At 38.7% G+C, this 21,493-nt stretch overlaps 1 protein-coding gene across 1 annotated transcript in view; it reads left to right on the top strand.

The window, feature by feature from the left end:
• TENM1 (teneurin transmembrane protein 1) overlaps positions 1 to 21,493 on the top strand; it is a 782,231-nt gene that overhangs the window by 511,680 nt on the left and 249,058 nt on the right. Inside the window, exon 7 of the mRNA XM_069074038.1 lies at positions 8,289 to 8,441. Coding sequence (XP_068930139.1) covers positions 8,289 to 8,441 — 153 coding nt within the window. The remainder of the gene's footprint in view (positions 1 to 8,288; positions 8,442 to 21,493) is intronic.

Below are 21,493 nucleotides of genomic sequence, written 5' to 3'. Positions count from 1 at the left end.
AAGTTCCAGCCAATGATATCCCCTCCCCAGGAGATTGACTCTTTAAGCCTGTGGCAGCTCTCTTGGACAATGTTCCTTGATATTGAGCTGCGTGACAATGTCTTTAGCCATCTGGAGCTCACCTTCCCTAGTACCATACGGGAAGGCCTCTCTCCCTGATGTCATTTGGGCTTTGGGTAAATCTGCCATTTCATGAAGGGGAATGGATCCTAGCTTTCTGCCTACCTTGCTTTATACCAAGGAGAGAATATCCTGTACAGACATGTGCAGGACCTTGCAACTTAGGTTATTTTATTCCCATTCTTCCCCTTATCTAGAATGTCCTTGGTCTTCCCTCACCCAGTCACCTAGTGAACTCCTGTCTGAGTTTTAAGATCCAGTCAAATAGTATTTCCATGAGGAAGTCCTCCATCTCACCCAGCTCAGATCTTTGCCTCTCTCTAATATGTTTGCCTTCTATTATTTTACATTAAAGTTTCTTGTGGCTATGACTCACCCTCCCATTCCACCAGGATCCCTACAAGTAAGGGACCATGTTTTAAAATGTGTAGTTCCCTCATTGCCTACTAGCTTAATGTTATGCCACCTTTAAATTTGTCAGAAATCTTTGCTGAATAATCCAAAAGGAAATGAAACAAAGTTTGAGTCATGGCGAACACTTACTGTTACAATTACTTGAGATGAAAACATTAAATAATTTGGTCTTTCTGATAAGAAATTCTCAGGAGAGCCTGTTAGGCACCTGTAAGTAGGGATCATATATTAAATTCTGATAAATTACACAAATGGATTTATTATTTATAAATATTACTGCAGTCTTGGAATGGGACTTTCAGAATCCACAGTAAATAAAAGTTTTAAGATAATGGAATCCGGAAATGAGATATGAAAGTCATTTATTCCAACAATAGAACCTTTTCAAACCTGTATATCAGCTAAAGCTAAAACCCAGGCAAAGCAGAAGAAGCATTGTGTAACAGGCAGAAGATGGGGCCCAGACAATCAGGAAGCCACTCGGATGATGCAGGGAGAAAGATGTCTGCCTGGGTGCCATTGCACCTTTACAATCTCTTCTCTAATTGGCATTTAATTTTACTGTTTCTCCACAGCAGACTTGCAGAATTTGTTATGTAAAACTGCCCAAGCAGAAAAGCTCCTTTTGTTTCTTAAATTAGTAAAGCCCTAGGAGATGTTGAATGAAATTTTGTGCCTATACACACACACACACACACACACGCACACACACACACACACACACACACACACACACACACACACACAGCCATAGCTGTAGTCTCCCAAAAGTGTTTGAAAGGTTCACATTTTGAGGTGGCTTACTGCTTAAATTGCTTTAAAATCCACCATGTTAAATATATTTATATGTGCTCATGATCTAATATAAATATGTGAGCATTTTTAGTTTTGAAACAAACTTGAATCCAAGTGCTAAGAAAAAAAATAGAGGACCATAAATAAACACGCTTCACTTACTTTATTTAGTTCTTGAAAAATACTTCTCTGAGAACGAATGGGTTTCAGGCCTGCATGTAATCTGGTTATTATCAAGATAATGCAGAGGTCTGAAGGTAATTTATCAAAGGGCTATAGCTTACTCATAGACCAGTTTGATGTTAAATACAATGAAAATTGGATTTATTTTAAGATGGAAAGATAACCTGGCTTCTGTAATGTTACCAGTCATTAGTTTAATTCAAGTAATTCTTCTTTTCTCAAGACAGCTAATTGTAGAAATGACCAGCACTGGACAGCGCTCACTGTGTTTGGCAAGGAAACTGTCCTGTTCTTAAGTGTAAGACACGTGGCCATGCCAAGCTCTGGAGTGAAATACAATTGCAGTACTGTTGCCTTAGGCTACAAGAAAATGAAACACCTTGTAGGGAAATGGGGGGGGAGGGGGAAGGGACAGCTCCCCCACCCCATTCCAGGCTTCCTTGTCTTAGACTTTTTTTACAGCATGTGGCAGGAATGACAGTGGATGTTTCTTCATTATGATGCCAATTTCAAAGTGTCCAAGTAGATATAATTGTTACATATCAAAGTCTTAAAATGGTATAAAAGGTGTGTGTGTGTGTGTGTGTGTGTGTGTGTGTGTGTGTGTTTGCGTTTGCATGCGTGGGGCACAACTGGTACACACTGAGGTTTCTGCTCTATTGTCAGAATTATACATTTGTTAGTAGGGAAAATATTAAACTACAACATTGCCTGCTAAATATTTCTCTGTTCTCAGATGCTTGTGGATTTCATTTTTAAGAAAAATATAATTCACATTTAGAAAATGAACCATTTAAAAGATTAGTAGGGAAAGCCCCATTATTGGAGGGCTTGTTATACAGACTAGCAAATCATGTGCCTTGAAACATCACAGCGCAGCAAAGCCTTCATAGATCCTCAATAGCTGACACATCTCTGGTGATATAAGCTTTACAAAGTATTTTCTGTCTGTTGTCTTTAGGGCACCTGAGAAACCACAATCCTTGCATTTAGGGCCATCAAGCCAGCTAACTCCTTATTCAAACTATTATTTGAATGCATCCACTCAAACCATAGCTCATAAGATAGACACACACATATGGGTACTTGCACACATGCACACATGTACATTTATTTTTTCTTTAGTCAGTCAGAGGCTATGATCAGTTCATTAAAAAGCATTTAATGAAATAGCAAAGAAAAAGAAAAAATACTAGTAAAATATTTCCTCCATGGCCCTGGAATATCCACTCTCATAAATACATGTGCCATTATTGGGAAGAGAATACAGACCCTGAGAATATAATTACAAAGGGCATACATGTGCCCTTGTAGAGAGGCAAGTGAACTAGTAAACATGTAAAATTCTTGTCTCCCTTGCAAATGAACAGAAATAAAAACTCCTAGATGGAACCTTGCTGTTTTAACTTCCACTCAGTCCTTTGTTCCAGATCTGTGCCTTTCTTGAGAGTGTGTGACTAATAAAAAGCCTAAACTCCATTTGGTTTTCACAACAGACCAAAAGCCTCTTCAGCTCTGACCTCCCTCTCTCCATTCACGGGTTCTTATTCCTCCTTTCAAACCAACCTACTTCAGGAAAATATCCCTGCAGTGTGGTACAAGGAAGAGTATTAGATTTGGAGAACCACAGTCACAACATCTGAGTATTGGAAGAAAGTTCAGGGACTACCCAGTCCAACCTATACCCGAAATGAATGACCATTATAATACACTGAGTAAGCACTTGTATAACCTCTAATTTTAAATTTTTATTTTCCATTCCAAATTCACTTGCTCTGTACTGTCCTCCCCCATTGAGAAGGCAAGCAGTATGATACCTGTTATACATGTGAATTCATGTAAAATATTAGCCTTGTTGCAAAAAAAATTTATTTAAATAAAGTGGGAATAAATATGCTTTAGTCTGCACTTAGAGCTCATCAGTTCTCTGGAGATAAATAGCACTTTTCATCATGAGCTCTTTGGAATCTTCATGGATCATTGTATTGATTAATTTAGCTAAATCTTTCAATTTTCGTTATAGTATTTCTGTTATTGTTTACATTGTTCCCCTTGACCTTTTGTTCTTCCAGATAAATTTTGTTCTGTATTTTATAGCTCTATAAAATAATTATTTGTTAGTTTAATTGGTATGACAACGAATAAGTAAATTAATTTAGATAATGTCATTTTTATTGTTTTGGCCTGCCTATGAGCAATTAATATTTCTCCAGTTGTTTAGGTATCTTTATTTGGGTTAAGTCTTCTTAATTGTATTCCTATAAGTCCTATGTATATCTGTGTGTGTGTGTATGTATTGGCAGGTAGACTGTCAAGTACTGTATTTTATTATTTCTGCAGGTATTTGAAAGGCATTTCTTTCTATCACTTCCTTCTGGGTTTTGTTGGTAATATATAGGAATTCTGATGATATGTGTGAGTTTTCTTTATATCCTGCAACTTTGCTGAACTTAATTGTTTCACCTAGTTTTTTAGTTGATTCTCTCAACTTCTCTAAATATACTATCATATCATCTACAAAAGTGATAGTTTTGTTTCCTCATTACCTGTACTCATTCCTTCAATTTATTTTTCTTATCTTGCAATAGTTAGCATTTTTTTAAAGCAATTGGGGTTAAGTAACTTGCTCAAGGTTACATGGCCAGTTATTTCTGGGTGTGGTGCTGATATTTGAGCCCAGATTTGATCCAGGTCATCCCGACACTGGAGCCAGTGCTCTTACTTGCTGAGCCACCTGGCCGCCCCATTAGTTAGCATTTCTAATACAATATTAAAGAACAGTGGTAATAATGGACACCCTAGCTTCACTCCTGGTCTTACTGGGAAGACTTCTAGTTTATCCCTGTTACAGATAATGCTTACACTTGGTTTTAGGTAGATACTATTTATCAGTTTAGGTAAAGTTCCTTTTAATAAGAATGGATGTTATATTTTTTTCAAAAGGTTTTTTGTGTCTATTTATATAATCATTTTTTCTTTTTTATTAATATGGTCAGTTAAACTTATAATTTTCCTAATATTGAACCAGTCCTGCATAGCTGGCATAAATCCAACCTGGTCATAGTGTATGACATTTGTGATATATTGCTATAGTATCCTTGTTAGTATTTTATTTAAATTTTTTGCATGGATATTCACTAAGGAAATTGGTCTATAGTTTTCTTTCTCTGTTTTGCTCTCCCTGGTTTATGTGTCAAAACATATTTGTATCACAGAGGAAACTGGGTAAGACTCCTCCTTTCCCTATTTTTTCAAATAGTTTATAAGTATTGGTATTAATTTTTCCTCACATGTCTGACAGAATTCACTTGTAAATCTAACTGGTCCTGGGAATTTTTTCTTAGGGAATTCATTTATGGCTTGTTCAATTTCTTTTTCTAAGGTGGGGTTATTTAAGTATTCTATTTCCTCTTCTGATAATGTAGGCAGTTTGTATTTTTTTTTTAATACTCATCCATTTCACTTAGATTGTCAGTTTTACTGGCATGTAATTGAGTGAAATAGTACCTAATAATTACTTTAATTTCATCATCATTGGTGGTGAATTCACTATTTTCATTTTTGAGACTGATAATTTGGTTTGTTTTGGTTTGAGAAAAGGGAAACAGGGGACTGATCTCATTGGTTATAAATCTCAGAGTGAGGAAACTCACTCTGGCAAAATAGATTAGTACTTGCCCTTCTCCTTGTAATCCTGAAGAAGTTCCTGGGACACTGGGATATTAAGTGACTTATAGTATATATGTCATAGGTAGAAATTGAAACCATGTTGTGCTGAATATGAAGCAAGGTTGTTCTCCACAGAGAGCTGTTGTGATGAAAGCTCTAAAGTGCTATAAGAAGGTGAGTTTTTTGGATTAGGCCAAAAGGGCCTAACCACATATAAACCATTGTATTAGCAGTGACAGCCACTAGGCGGCAGGCTAGTAGGCTTGGATCAATTAATAATTGTAATTGAAGGGGAATATAATGCATTTTATAATTAAATTCTTGTAGCTCGAGGACATATGTGTTTTATGATCTATATTTCTACCCTCCCCCACTATTATAAGTCTTGTAATCACTAATTTAGGGGCAGGGAAATTAAGATTATTAATATTTAGAAAACTCTAGATTAGTTTCTCTTTATTGCTATTATTCATATTTTCTAGTAGTTCAGTGCCTTCACTGTACCCATATGTATATACATCCTACTTCTCTCTTTTCTTCTTCTTTTCCCACTCCTTTTCTTCATGGGAAAGTTGGGGGGAGATTGAAGAACCAGTTGTCCTATGTAATTTTGTAGAGAATAAAACAGAATATAAATATTCAATAACTATATATAATATTTATTATACATGGAATTACATTTTAATATATTATATATGTTCTCTATTAGATATAAACACACACACACACCTGAAAAAGTATTCAAATCAATGGTAGATGAGGTAGGATTAGAGTGAAAGTTTGATTATGACACTTTTATGGATTCATATGTGATCATAGACATACATGTTCTTTTTTACTCTAACTGTAACTCCCAGTTTACACATTGAGAGAGGTGCTATGAAATCATACAATAATAAGTCATTATAGCACCTTTGTTCTACAAGAAGGTCCCCTGTCTCTTTTTTCTCTCTTTATTGGTTGGAAACATTCCCTTTTGCATGAGCAAGAAAGTGAGTAAATTCTTACTTTAAGTTCCTTTGAATCAATTCCCCCCACACATATTTTCTCTGTCATTTTTATGTGTCCCCCAGGAAAGTGGTTTAACTTAACACAGAGTATCTGAAATAGCCCTCTTGATCTTGAAAATGAGAACTACGATGACTTTTATTCCTTCATGGCTTGTCTAACTTAACAAAGGCAATTGAAGTAAGGGTCTGAAACACATTTCTAATGTAATCTTTAATAGTCATCATATTCAAATAATTTAGGGGCTGAGTAGACCAAATTTCCCCCTCTAAAACTTGGAAACCTACCCTTAATTAGAGCAAGAATGAAAATCTGGCCTCGCTTGAAGCTATTTGGCAGAAAAGTCATTAGGCTGCCACTGATACTGCTTTATTAATATGCTATACAGTACTTTACTCAGACCCACTCTCTTCTGAGTAGCCATTGTTTCCAATAATTGCCAAGGAAATTCATCAGGCAGCACTGGCTCAATTCCAAAGAAAAGGGTAGAAACCAATTAAATGCTTAAAAGTTTTTAGGGCTAAATTAGAAGGTGGATGTTAGAAACCCCAAGTAGAGGTGGATGACTGACTTTTACATAAGTTCTCTGGCTAAGGTTTCTGTTCGCATCCTAAGTTTCTAGGATATATGCCACATCTCTGCAGAAGCTGTACCAATTAGCCCTGCCTGTGGGCTAAAAGCAGTCAGGGAGATGGCTTATCTAGTCACTTACCCCTTGAAGAAGACCTAGTTGGAGTTTGCAAAACTTGAGGCAAATTCTATATATTCATCACCTTCAGCAAGTTCTGATTCCAAATCTCCAAAGGAAAAAAAAATCATTTGGAGTCCCATCATCAAGTATCAGGTTAGGTCCAGGTTCCGTCTGATGCAGGGAAAGTTTGGAAAGAGAGGGGTCAATAGGCAGCTAGTCTCAAATGTCTTCCTTGTGCTGATTCCAATTGGTTCACTATGATTTGTTTTTTTTCTCCCTCATGAAGATCCATACTTACATGAGCTAATTGCTTTACAGAGCCACAAATTGTCCTATACCTTTAGTTTTTTTTTTTTGGAGGAGGGAAGGTAGGGCAATTGGGGTTAAGTGACTTGCCCAAGGTCACAAGGCTAATTTCTGTGTTAAGTGTCTGAGGCCAGATTTGGACTCAGGTCCTCCTGACTTCAGGGCTGATGCTCTATTTACTGTGCCACCTAGCCACCCCTGTCCTATACCTTTAAGAGCATTGAGTGAGAGTGAAAGTTATACAATGATATAATGCTTATGAAGTCTTAGCAGAAAAGTCAGAGATAGTAAACATTTATTAAGCTCTAGTTATGTGCCAGGAAGTGTGCTAAAAAAGCACTGAGGATGCAAGGAAAGGCATAAGATAGTCCCTGCCTTCAAGGAGCTTACGGTCTAATTATAGGAAAACAACATATAAAAAGAACTCGAAAAGATGTAAGGACTGGAGAGGTTACCTGGGTGGGTCCATGATGAAGTCTTATAGCTGGAATGGCAAATGACATGAGAATGTGAGGTTTTCAAAGTTGATTTCATCTTGGAGAATGAGTTTCTGGAGAAACTCTGAAGTACAGGAAAGTATTCAGGTGGCAAATGATCAAGTGAATTCCCTTAAATGATGGAGAATTTCAGAGGAGTTCCCAGATATCCACACACACACACCCCAAACCCCTGCATTCAGAGGGAGGGAGGGCCCTCCAGAGGCAAGAGATTGATGAGGAAATGTAAGTTTCCAAGTTGATTTTGTCTTATAGAACGATGAGAAAATTTGTTTTGATGAAGGCATGGGACTGTGAGCTTTGAGGGTAAGAAGGAAAGAGCCAGATATTCTACTGTGTGGTGACTAGCTACTGGTTATCTGAGACTATTTATTGTAAGCTGGTCTCTTGGGACACTTTTAGCTTCTGGATCCCCAAACCTGCTTGGCATCTGTGGCTATAATTGGCAATGTTCATTTAGAGTCTCTTAGTTTAGGAATTGATGATCAGGAGTCATGCCTGGCAGAGAGAAGGCAGAGTGTAGGCGGCATCAGGTGTAAAGGTTTTGGGGGAACCTCTCTGGAATACAGTAAAATAAAATAATTGTATGATTTCTTTCCTTACAGCAGTACATCTGTTTGGCCTGACTTGGCAATTGCAGCCAGTTGAAGGACAGCTCTACGAAAATGGAGTTAGCAAGGGAAACCGAGGGACTGAATCAATGGACGCTACCTACCCACCAATCGGGGGAAAGGTTTCTGATAAAACAGAGAAAAAAGGTACTTGGCTGAAGATGAGTAAATTATTATGAATAGCTTCCCTCACAATTTGGTTCTTCAGAAGGACTGAATGAGGAAAGGATCAAGGTGTTCTTGTGTCTTATGTAATAGAGCTTTCCTCTGGTGCCTTGGGTAGAAGCAGAATGAAATTTTCAGAAGCATGTCTTGACACAGTGGAGGTTTCAACACACTTAAGATTTCATTTCCCATCTAATGATCCTGAAACAAAGTTGGGGTTGAGATCAAGTTACTGTGTTTGAGTACAGAAATGAGAGTCCTGCTTGGTCTGTACAACACTTGACAGTTCAGATGATTTCTAAATGCCTTCTGCTCATCATATGCTTGGCAGAAAGGGGTTGCAGAACTGATTCTGTAATAGCTGGGGACCGAGACCTCAAGGTCACCTGAAGAGGGTTGACTTTGAGGGTAACTAATATCACCGGGGAACTCCCTGACTTATGATATGTTGTGTCATAAGATTAGCAACCATAACCTGCAAGCTTTGAAAAGAGTCAAGAGTTTTTATTTAGTGTGGCTTTTCTTTTAATGAGATTATGGTCATTTCTATTCTATTGCAATGTAGCTACAAACTGCTGTGCTGCCTCTTTCTCAATTCTCACTGCCTTCAACATTGAATATATTCCCCTTCATAGGCTACAGGAAGACTCATTCTTCCAACACAAGGACTCAAACCAGCTGGCATGTCAGTTTGGTTCTAGTTCCATTTGGAGAATTTGTTACCATTTGACTGAATTTAGTTGAGCAAATATTTATCAAACACATACTTTATGCCCAGCACCATTCTAGATGCCATGAGGAATGTGCCGAAAAGCCAGAAGTCTAGTTCCTATCTTCAGTAAATTTCCAAGGCAAAGCTGGACTGTGTATTTTTGTTTAAAAATTTGAGAAACATACCGTTTCAGTTACCAGTTAGACTAGTGAGATTACTTGACTTACTCTTTTGTGTCATATTTTGTTTTGTTCCCGTGATTTTGCCTTGGTTCACAATTCAGAATTCAACACAGTAGGTTTAGTTATTGGCCCTGCCTCACTTGTTTCATTAGGGGCCAACAAAACCGTATTGACCGGTCTTGGCAGTGTCATCATCTCTCCTGGACCTGAAGAGACTATTGGTTTCAGAGCAGGCAGGCCAGGGGGTGGACCAGAATTCACCTAACCTTTGTATGGAGGCCTCTTTTGCATCTCAGATCTTTTCTTGGTGCTCTGTTTCTGGAAGGGACCCAAGTAGAGGGTGTTGTATCAATGTGATGAAATCTACAGGAGGACCAGCTGCCATTTTGATATTGTCTTTCCCAATTCCATTAGTCTTGTGACTTTGAAGTCTGTCAGGGGAGGTAAAAGGTCATTATCACATAATTGCCAACACACCTTTGTGCCTGTTTTCACATACAGATTTTTGGATTTCTTTCCAGTGAGCCTAATACAATTGGAAAATTGCAAAAAAGACTGTGAAAGGAAAGCCCTAGAGGCTCTCAATGACAGTGAATTTTTAAGACAAACTTTATCACCCCATATTTTTATATAACATGACAAGTTACACAAATGTGCAAAAAGATGTTTGTCCAATTACAACAGCAGAAAGACCAAAGCAATTTCAGTTAAATTTTTTATGAAGAAAAATCCCTGGGGTTTTATATCATACATGCCAAGTTTTAGTTTGAAGTAACCTTTCATGGAAGCATGGATATAGCCTGAACCATACTTATACTTTTGAGGTTCCTGCTCTATTGCATTTTTACTGCATATCACTTATCAAGTGCAAAACTCTCGTTACAATATAATGTGTAGACAGAGCTGAATCTTGGGAAAAATCTCAAGTCCTATCAGTACCATTTTCAGTGAAGTATCATTATTCTCATATCCTTTTGTGGCTTCTGGGCACTGTTCATTCCAGTGATATAAGCCAAATCCCCTTTTTTGGCTTTTTGGAGAGGGCAGTTGGGGTTAAGTGACTTGCCCAAGGTCACACAACTAGTTTTATGTTAAGTGTCTGAATTCAGATTTGAACTCAGGTCCTCCCAACTCCAGGGCCAGTGCTCTATTCACTGCGCCACCCAGTGGCCCCCTCTTCTTTATATTATACACTGCATATTATCAGTTGTGTCCTACTGGATAAAGAGTGGGCCTTGGAACCCAGAAGACGGGTCCAAGATCTGCCTGTGCCACGTGCTGGCTGTGTGACCCTGAATAAATCGCTTAACCTCTCAGTCCTCTAGACAGCTCTCTAAGATACTGTGTCCCAGAGAAGGTAGCAAGTGTGCATGGGTATCCAGAGAATCTGTACCTGGAAATTCCCTATGTCAGTGAAATCACAGGTCCAGCATCTCCCTGTCTCTGTCATTGTATGGTAAAAGTGACTGATTGACAATTACCTTATAGTACTTTATCCATCCTGGTACCTTCTCGTTAGAAGATTAAGCCAAAAAGTACAGGAAACTGCTTTGGGTTTTATTGTTAAGCCTCACATTTTCCACTTAGGAAATACATAAACTGAGCTAAATGATCTCAGAGTCTCCTCTGACTCTAAGGTTCAAAGATTTGATGTGATTTAGTCAAGTAGGTGAACATTTGCTTTGAAATTGACACCTTCTCATCAAATTCTTGTCTTGTGCTTTAGAAGCTCACCATCTCCAGTGTTTGGGCTCTATGTCATAGCAAATTGAGCTCCTTAAAATGTTTATCATCGTCTGCCTTGGCAGACTGATGGATGAGACTTTTTCTAAAAATCTGTCAATCAGATTCTGTTGAGATTAGATTCTCATTAACAGTCATTATCCATATCTTTTTCTCAGTGCAACACAGAAGAATAATTTTCTCCCCACTTAGTTTTCCAAATGACTCAAAAAGGGGTATTTGATTGCAAACATTCATTTTGTTTAAAAAAAAAGACAAAACCTTAGGAAAAGAAGTATGGTGTAGCATAAAAAGCTGTCACTGGATTTGTAATTAAACGATGTGGCTGCAAATCCTGACTATGCCAGTTATTACCTTGGAACCCTGAATCAGTCACTTCCTATCTCTCGGCCTCAGTTTCCTCTCATGTAAAATGAATTGTGTGGACCAAGGTCCCTTCTAGCTATAAATCTATGATTCTGTGTTCTTTTGGATATAAAAAGAAAAAAGTCAGTCCTGCAGTCTTCTCCTTCTTCTCTGAAATCTAAGGAAAATCTCTTCATTCAATGCCTTCATTGTGCCACAGATATTTATTGAACACTTACTATGTGCAAGGTCCTCTATTAAGGACTCTGGCATGTCCAAAGAGTCTATAAAACATAGACATTGTCAAAGTGCTTATACCATGGATAGAGTGAGTGCATCCCATTTACTTTCCAAGCATGTGCTGATCACAACTTACTAAGAAATGAGCCTTGTACTAGGTCCTATTGAGGTATACAGAGAAAGATAAGGCATGGTACCTGTCCTCAAAGGAGTGTAGACCCACTGGGGTAGATTTGGTATTCATAACCAAAGCAACTTGACAGCAGTTACCAGGCAACATCATATCTGCCTATCAGCAAAATAACAGACAAAATATTAAATCCTTAAATGCTAAGGGGAGGTGTATGGAGGAGGGGTACATTCTGAGGGAATTGGCCTAGAAGGGGAGGGGTTAGGAATAGCCCAAGATAAACTACATCCACTTTACCATCTTCCCAGGGACCAAAGGACTGGCTTTGTCCAAGGAGAAGTGGCATTGGAGCTGTGACGTTAGAGTTAGGGTGCAAACAGAACCAGTCAACTGATATTCCTCTTCCCAGGGACCTAGCTTTCTGCTCATGGTCTAACTTTGCTTCTCCATTTGACCAGTATTCCAAATGCAAGAGTTCCAGACTGGGCCTAGCCAATAGAGCATGTGACTAACTGTGAACTCTGACTTACGACCACAATTTCATTGTGGGTGCTCCTCACTTTATACTGTGGAGTGGTCCATTTCCTCTAAATGTAATCATATGTTCAGTGCCATATTCAGAGTGAATCCTATTGTAATGTGAATATAGTTAACTTGTATCTATTTTTAAAATCTTGAATTTTTACATGTTAAAGGTTCTTGACCCAAAATGATCATCTAGATTTGTTTGCTTTTTAACTTGGTATGTTTTCCCATCTGTCCTCATTCTATCAGGTCAGAAGTGCTAGTAGTAGGTGTGAATATCCCATTTTGGCAGATTAAGAAATAGAGCTGCAGAGGAGAGGGCAAAGGACTTGCTGAAGGTCGAAGGTCACATAGCTGGCTAGTGGCAGAGTTGAGACCAAAACTATAGTTTCCTGACTCATCTCCACGTTTTTAACACCAGCTCAGATGACTTTCCTTCCCTGTGTGCAGAGGGAGCAGTTCTGAAGCCTTCTATTCCTGAGGCTTGTTTTCAAGCATAGGATTCTGCCTTAGATAAGGGATTTAGTGCACAGGAAAGTATATGCCAGAGTGATGATGATGAGAAACAGGCACATATGGCGCTTTGGTTGTCACAAGAACCCCGTGAAGCAGGTACTCTTAGTGGCATTTTCTAGGTGAGGAAACAAGCTGAGAAAAGTTCACTGATTTGCCCTGGGTCTGAGGCAAGATTTGAACTTTAGTGTTCCTGAATTCAGGTTCAGCAACTCTGTCTACTCTCCCAGCCCCCACTTTCCCCCCACCCCTAATTTCATTATACTTTTTTTTTAAGCAATCGGGGTTAAGTAACTTGCTCAAGGTTACACAGCCAGTTATTTCTGGGTGTGGTGCTGAGTATCTGAGCCCAGATTTGATCCAGGTCATCCCGACACTGGAGCCGGTGCTCTTACTCACTGTGCTACCTGGCCGCCCCTCATTATACTTTTTTCACCTGTTTTCTACTAAACTTGCTTTTCCCAGGTGGAAGCCATACCTTGCAAGTGCCCCTTCTAACCAAACAAAACAGGGGCCCTTGTGTGAGCAGCCAAGTGAAAGTCTTGGCACTGAGTGCCAGCCCTGTTTGGCAGAGGTTAATGCTGCTGCCAGTTTCCTTCAGTGCTTTCTTAGCTATTATCCTTGTAACAGAGGTGTTAAGCCAAAGCAGACTATGTCTGATTTATCCTCCCTGCACGCTCAGTTTGAGTATGATCTAGAGCTGTGATGTAGACAAAGCAGCATCTTAAGGCACCTGCTTTGTGTGGAGCACAGTGCCCTACACCTGGTAGAAGATGAACATTAACACTGCTAACTCTAATGCCCACTGTGCCATGATAAACAAGCTGGAGAAGTGTAGACCTGGTGCTATGGAGGTCTTGGGGGGGACACTCATCACTGGCAGGGGAGACCTCCTGGAGGGGACAGTCAGGGCAACGAAGCACTTAACTTGATAGAGTCTAAACAACAAACATTAGAGTAGTAGAGAGAGTAGTACAGCCAGTTAGTGCCAGCTCCTAGGAACCAACTGTCAAAATTGCCACTGAACACTTATGTCTCAGAAATCTGCCACAAATCAGGATTTGATTTGTTGGTTTTTTTTGATTGTTGAAACTTAAGAAAATGATGGAGAAGATGTTGATAATACAGGTTAAACTTAGAAGTGTGCCATCTATATATGTTTCTAGGAGAGACGATTGCTGAACATTTACTAGTATATCCCTGCTTTTAATGCTCAGTTTGCTTCAAATGCCACATACATTTATTTTCCTTGCCCAGTCTGGTGAATGAAGGTTGATTTCTTTGGACCCACCCTAAAGTGAAAGAATCCAAGATGGCCTATCAGGGGAAGGCTAAAACATAAGAACCCAAAAGGGAAACAAGCTGGATACTTGAACCCACATAGCTGGCAGAATCAAAACAGTCCTAAGTTGTAGTAGCTTTTTCTTAAAAACTATTTGAGGGGTGGCGAGGTGGCAAAGTAAATAGAGCACCGGCCCTGGAGTCAGGAGGACCTGCATTCAAATCTGGCCTCAGACACAACACAAAAACTAGCCTGTGACCTTAGGCAAGTCACTTAACCCCAATTGCCCTGCCTTCCCGCCTTCAAAAAGCAAAAATATAAAAAAAACTATTTGAGCCTAAGACATTGTGGGAAAGTTGGGAATAATTCATTTGAGTGCAGTAAACTATGTGAATAAAATAGTGAAATGTACTAATAGATAATAATGGGGAAAGGTAACAAGATTATTTTTAAAGATTGATGGCAAATGGCAGGAAATATTTCTTCCAGTGCTGTGTGGGTATGTGTAAATGTGTATATATGTGTGTGTGTGAGTATGTGGGTGTTTTCCTGACACAGGACTAGAGCAGGTCCATTTAGAGTGTAGCAGATTGTTTCTGACTATATTAAGTTACTTTATCATATACTTCAGTTTTAACAAAAGCTTTTCTAAAGCATGTTACAGATATCCCTTTTAAAACAGATTTATAGAAAGGCCTCACAGTGCTAACAGATAAACTTGGTTACAGCATAAAAAATTGACACGAAACATTCCTGATCATATATGTTTAATGTTTACTAGTATCATTTTCCTCCTCTTTATTTTTCCAAATGAACACACACAGTCAGTGGACTGATAGGAACCATCATAGTGGGTTAGATTTAGGGTGTGATATCTTGAACAGACTGCCAAGGGAGAACCCAGCCATGTTCTGTGCCACGTTTATTAAGGTTTAGATATCTAAATTTCTCTTAAGGCACCACTGTAATTCTATAATCCATTGCTATAGCCCAACAAATCACCGCTTAGTAGAATGTAAGCTCCTTGAGGACAGGAATTGTTTTTGCCTTTCTTGGTGTCCCCAGCACCTAGTACAGTAACTGACATGTAAAAAGTGTTTATTAAATGCTTGTTGGTTGAAATTTTTTTATTCCTGTTTTCAGCCTTCCTCACCCCTTGGTATAATGACTTTCAAGAGTTGACTCCATTGTAAAGTGACATTTCCTTTTACTTATCATAAGATTAGAACTCTCTGGCTTCATCATTTGCTTAGCAAGTTTGTGTTTACCCAATTGTTGCTGTTGATGCCATTCTAATAAACGTGAGTTCTATCCTCTCTCATCCTCCATGTTTCCATCCTTGTACAACTACTGCCTTTCCCTTGATCACAGCTTCATTATGGTATGAAGACCAGACATTCTCACTATAGCATAGGGGCAGATACTGGGCTTCCAGCTCCACAGATTGAAAATCTTTAAGAGCCACTGCCTTGCTAAGTTTCACACTGAGGGTTGAACCCAGGTGTAGTTGTCAAGAATGTCATTCCAGGGGGAGCTAGGTGGCGCAGTGAATAGAGCACCAGCCTTGGAGTCAGGAGGACCTGAGTTCAAATCTGGCCTCAGACACTTATCACAAAAACTAGCTCTGTGACCTTGGGCAAGTCACTTAACCCCAATTGCCCTCCAAAAAGATAAAAGAATGTCATTCCAGGGTTTCATGCAGTGCTTCTGAATACAGAGGATGAACTAAACCAAGATGGCAAAATAAACGTGAATAGATCACTGGTACCAGATGGAGGATTTCCACCTGAGTATTTTGAGAGGACTCAAGTATGAATTGGCTAAAATGGGTAATATGATATTACAAATAAGCCTTGTGGTATAGGACTGGCAGATTACAAATGTGAACCATCACAAATGTAAATGTTACTCAGAGGTCACAGGAAATTATAGACTGAATAGGCTCAGATCAATACCAAGCAAACATAGTAAAGTTTGCAATAAAGGATGACATCACATAGTATTCAAAACAACCTACTGAGTATTCAAAACAACCTACTGGAGGGAAAGCAGTATAGTCTGTGTGAGGGAAAATCATCAAGGATATCTATGTTCTAATGGAGCTAAAGAATCATCTGACTCTATTTTTGCCTGAATAAGAATTTCAAGAGGGAATCTTCCAGCCTTTCCTGAAAGAGAGTGAAAGGGATTTTGGTATTCACTAGATTATCTGCTAGGGGAGCAGCTAGGTGGCACAGTGAATAGAGCACCAGCCCTGGAGTCAGGAGGATCTGGGTTTGGATCAGGCCTCAGACACTTAACACAAAAAAATAGCCATGTGACCTTGGGCAAGTCACTTAACCCCAATTGCCCTCCAAAAAAAAAGCAAAATTTAAAAAAGATGATATGTTAGGAAGTTTTCCCCCCATATATTAAACCTAAATCAACATCTTTGTATTCTCTACCCATTTCTCCTAATTTTTAATCTAGGTCCAAATGTAATCTTCCTTTCATGTGACAGACTTAAAATACTTGGACTATTTATCATGTCTTCTTTACCCCCTCCCAGATCTTCTCTTCTTTAGGGTAGACATCCACAGTTCCTTCAACTAATTTTCATTTTTCTTGACCACAAGGTTTTTACTATCCTGATTACCCTACTCTGAATACATACTGGATTAGTGATGTTCTTCCAAAAGCATAGAGCACAAGATTGAATACAGTGCTGCAAAAATAGTCCAAACAGAGCAGTGGACAGCAAGATTGTTAGCTCCCCTAGCCCTGAACAATAGACTTCTCATTGTCACTTAAGACTGTACCTAAGTGGAGCAGCTAGGTTGCCTAGTGAGTAGAGCACTGGCCCTGGAGTCAGGAGGACCTGAGTTCAAATCTGGCCTCAGACACTTAACACAAAAAGTAGCCGTGTGACCTTGGGCAAGTCACTTAACCCCAATTGCCCTGCCTTTCCCCTCCAAAAAAAAAAAAGACTGTACCTAAGCAAGAATCCCCTCTACTTTCTACCCAGAAAGTAATTATAGGCTCTTTACTCAAAGATAATGAGGAGCTTACTGTCTTACAATAAAACCAATTCTACTTTGGGATAATTTTATTAGATTTTTCTTTTATATAAAATTCAGATTCATTAATATATTCTAGAATTTTGCTGGTAATCTAAGTCAAAGTCACTGGCCAAATTTTTTTTTTACTCCATTCTTGTCCCTTTTGCAAAGTTGTATTGTTCTATTGATCAGTATTTCTCTAATTTTCTCCAATCTTTCAACAATATCTTGACAGTGCTTTATTTACCACTTTTTTCAGTATACTAGGATATTCGAACCAAATGACCTGGACTCATCAAGGACTACTCAATGCACTCTTTCAGTCTTAGTATTTTTCTTTGATATCACCTCCCTGTTAGCCATATTTGGTCTATCCAGAGCAAAATAAGAGTTGAGCAGCTCTGCCTTCTCTCTGTCCCCTACTCTCTGAGTAGTGCTCTTCTCTTTTGAATAGACTATTTTAAAGCTAGGCTGGTTGTTGAATTTCCTGCACCATCCACACTCATCTCAATAAACAACTCCCCTTTTCCCTCTTCATAGAAATTATTTCACTTTGTATCTGTAGAATTTTGAGCTTTTCCTGTGGAAATTTATAGTCCATGAGGTCCTACCTATCTTTCTGAAACCTTTGAAATAACTGTTTTCTCAAAATATAGGGATATTATTTCCTTCTTTCTTTTTCCAGAGTGACTCTATCAGACTATTCTCATCTTTATTCTCTTTTTTTTTTTTGCTTTTTGGAGGGCCATTGGGGTTAAGTGACTTGCCCAAGGTCACATGGCTAGTTAAGCGTCTGAGGCTGAATTTGAACTCAGGTCCTCCTGACTCCAGGGCCAGTGCTCTATTCACTGGGCCCCAATTTCTTCTCTTTTTCTAACATGAATTTTAAGCTTACTTGGTTTTCAAGTTCTCATCTGGTTCTTCTTTCGTGGTGTGAATCACCAGAAGCCCCTCGTTGGTTCCTCCATCTTTAGAAAGATAGAATTATCATTGAGCCAAGTACAGAAATTAAATTAGTAGCTTTTAAGGAAGGGGAGGGAGAGAAGGATAGAGAGAGAGAGAAAGTTCTAGCAGGTACCTGAATAATTCAAGTCAGCTGTCATTACTATATAATGCCTCTGGGCCAGATGTAGGATCTCTTTCCTGAGCTCCTCAACTCTTTCTTCTTTCTGTCCAGTTGGTCTGTAATACATTCCAGTGACAGTAGTACTACTCTTTTCTACTTCTTATTGTCACCAAAATTCTATCCCCCATCAAACCCTTCTACCTCCTTCCTGGATTTTCTTATATGACTATATTTTGTCAATATACTGTGATGTTCCTCCATCATCGTTCCTTTTGCCTATCCCATTTCATTTGAATAAAGTATCTCTTTCATGAGTTAAATTCTTTTTTTTAAAGCAATCGGGGTTAAGTAACTTGCTCAAGGTTACACGGCCAGTTATTTCTGGGTGTGGTGCTGAGTATCTGGGCCCGGATTTGATCCCTAGGTCATCCCAACACTGGAGCCAGTGCTCTTACTCACTGAGCCACCTGGCTTCCCCTAAGCAATTGGGGTTAAGTAACTTGCTCAAGGTTACATGGCCAGGTGTTTCTGGGTGGGTGCTAAGTGTCTGAGCCTGGGATTCAATCTCCAGGTCATCCTGACACTGGAGTCGGTACTCTTACTCGCTGTGCTACCTGGCCACCCCCATGAGTTAAATTCTAATCCTGAGTGTCATCCCATGAAGTATTTCTCATACATCTGAGGTCAAATTTCCCCTTTTACTCTTCCCCTTAGGAAATTAGCTTATACATTGATCCACGAGCATGAGTATTTGTTTTAATATATTATTTATTATATATTATTAAAAAGCTCAGTTTTCTAGGATGATGCTATTTACCATTAGAGTTTAAGGGGATTGATTGCTTCAAGGAATTCTAATCAGCAACATATAGAAACTTTCCTACAAAAATATTGGCATCTTACTGTGTAGGTGCTTATACTTCCAGTCATGAGATGCTGGAGATTGGGTTCTTTAGTTTTAGTGTTACTGAATGCTTTGTACCAAAAGAACTATGAAATCTGAAAAAAAGAACTATGAAATCTGATTAGTGAACAGGGCAGTTATCACAATGGAACCTAAAGAAACCTTAACATAAGGAGACACGCACTTTCAGAGAACAGAAATGCTTTGAGTACAAAATGCTATTGAGAACACGCCCCTTAACTAGCACTGGGTGTTGTGAGAGGCGTTGTACAATGATGGCTGAGCTTCTACGGTGAAATTGGAAAACAGTGGGCATTGTTCATGAGACCTAATATGCAAATCACTCTTAAAGATTTCTATATAGCCACCTATTATCTGTACCAGTAAGGGACAGATTCACAAATAAGGAAATTCACAGATACACAGGAAACCTCTCCCAATTTATATTAGTTGGTAGATGCCAACATCTAGTAACGTTATCTGATTTTCTATTTCTTTCATTCAAATTTTCATCAAGTCCCAACAACTATCTGCAAGGCACCTGGCACTTGCTTTAATATTTTCATCTTCTCTTAGATGGAATGAGCAGAAGCAAAATATCTAAATAATCCACAGAGTATATTGTCTATCCCTGAATCATTGGGAATTGAGTTTATATTTAGGAAAATGACATACAAATTAAAGATATTACCTAGGGCCACATCAATAGTAAAGTAGGCTTTTGCTTCTTTCTTTTGATCTCTCTGAACACTGGGTGAATACTTTCTTTGACCTAGTATCCTTGTTCTGATACTAGTCATTTGATAGGAAAGCAGAAAACATGGTGCTTAAAAATGGTGCTTAAACCTTTGGACAACAAGCTAAATCAGTTTCCACTAAAGTAAAGCACTGAATCAAATAGGATATGCCTTTTAAAGTCCATTGTCACTAGAATATCCCACAATGAAACTTGCATTGTGTTCAGAGAAAACATTGCCTTGAAAATACGTTTGTATGTCTTCACTTAATCTTTCCCTAAAGTGAGTAAGTACCTCCTTAGCTTGGGTTAATTTTATGGAATTTCAAATGCATTTAAGGACCATCCAAAATGCTTAGAAGCAAGACTGTGTCCTTGACCTTATAGTTATTGCAATAAAACCTTATAATTAAAGCTCTAATTACCATGTGCCACTATCTTCAGGCCAGTCTCCCTTCCCCCCACCCCACCCCACTCCAATGTTCCATTGTGCGTAACTTAGCCTAAGGTAACCATTGGAGAGAATCTTTAAGCTTCCAGACATTTAGAGCTTGACATTGAGTTAGGCAATTTTCAAGGAACATTTTAAGTTGGAAGAAAGCAAGTGTGGATACACGTAACCACAACCTACTCAACCTCAACAGTTATTTGCCATGTATGGAGCACTTTGGGATACTTTGCTTGGCACAGAGAGAGTTTCAAAATTCAGACAAGATACAGTCTCTGCCCTCATGAAGCTTTCATTGTAGTAGGGCAGGTCAACACAATCACACTCACATGCATGCCTAGCAATCGATAAGTACTTATTAAGCCCTTGTGCCAGCAACCATCATGGGAAACAGTATCCAAGAACAAGTGAGCTGAGTGCTGTCCAAGGTCTGAAACAGGAAAGATCAGTCCTTGAGCTTGGGGTAGGAAAAACAGAGAGTAGGGAGAACTTTAAAGGAAAAAACTGGAACATAAAATATGGATAGGATTTCAAAAGATAGAATGGGGAGGGGGTCAGGAACCTCTAGTAATAAGGAATGGTCAGAGTAAAAGCAGACAAGAGAGTCCAAGATGTATATGGGAGGTAGCGAGCAGCCCTATTTAGCTAGGGCATGGGGTACATGGAGAGGATTGATGTGAAATACAACTGTAAATATAGAGTGATGCCAGACTGCAGAAGGTCTTGAATGCTTGATTGTGAATTTTGAGCTTTTATTTAGTAAGTAATACAGTGCTTTTTTGTAACCTGTTACTACAACTAAAAAGTCAATCTCAAGCACATCTAAACAATTACAATCTCAAGTACAATCTCAACTACAACTAAAAACAGTTCATGAGAATGAACTTTTATATATATATATATATATATATATATATATATATATATATACTTTTTATATATTTTACATATGTTCATGAGGATAGTCCACAGACATCAAGACATCCTTGATAGAAATATGAGAAATCAATAGGCAAGTTTTTGAATTTTTAAAATTCTTCTACAGCCAGTCATGTCTCTGCAGTCACATAGTTGACTGAAAAGTACAGAAAATATGAGATACCCCTGTTTATATTGTTTGTTGCCTATTTGTAAAGCATTTTATTTGGTAAATCAGAATCCAACCATATA

The sequence above is a fragment of the Petaurus breviceps genome, unplaced genomic scaffold (assembly GCF_028583685.1).
Source record: "Petaurus breviceps papuanus isolate PSGF00001 unplaced genomic scaffold, PetGlider_PUasm1.0 90881, whole genome shotgun sequence".
NCBI classification, from domain to species: Eukaryota; Metazoa; Chordata; class Mammalia; order Diprotodontia; family Petauridae; genus Petaurus; species Petaurus breviceps.
This window is presented reverse-complemented; position numbering and strand designations above follow the sequence as displayed.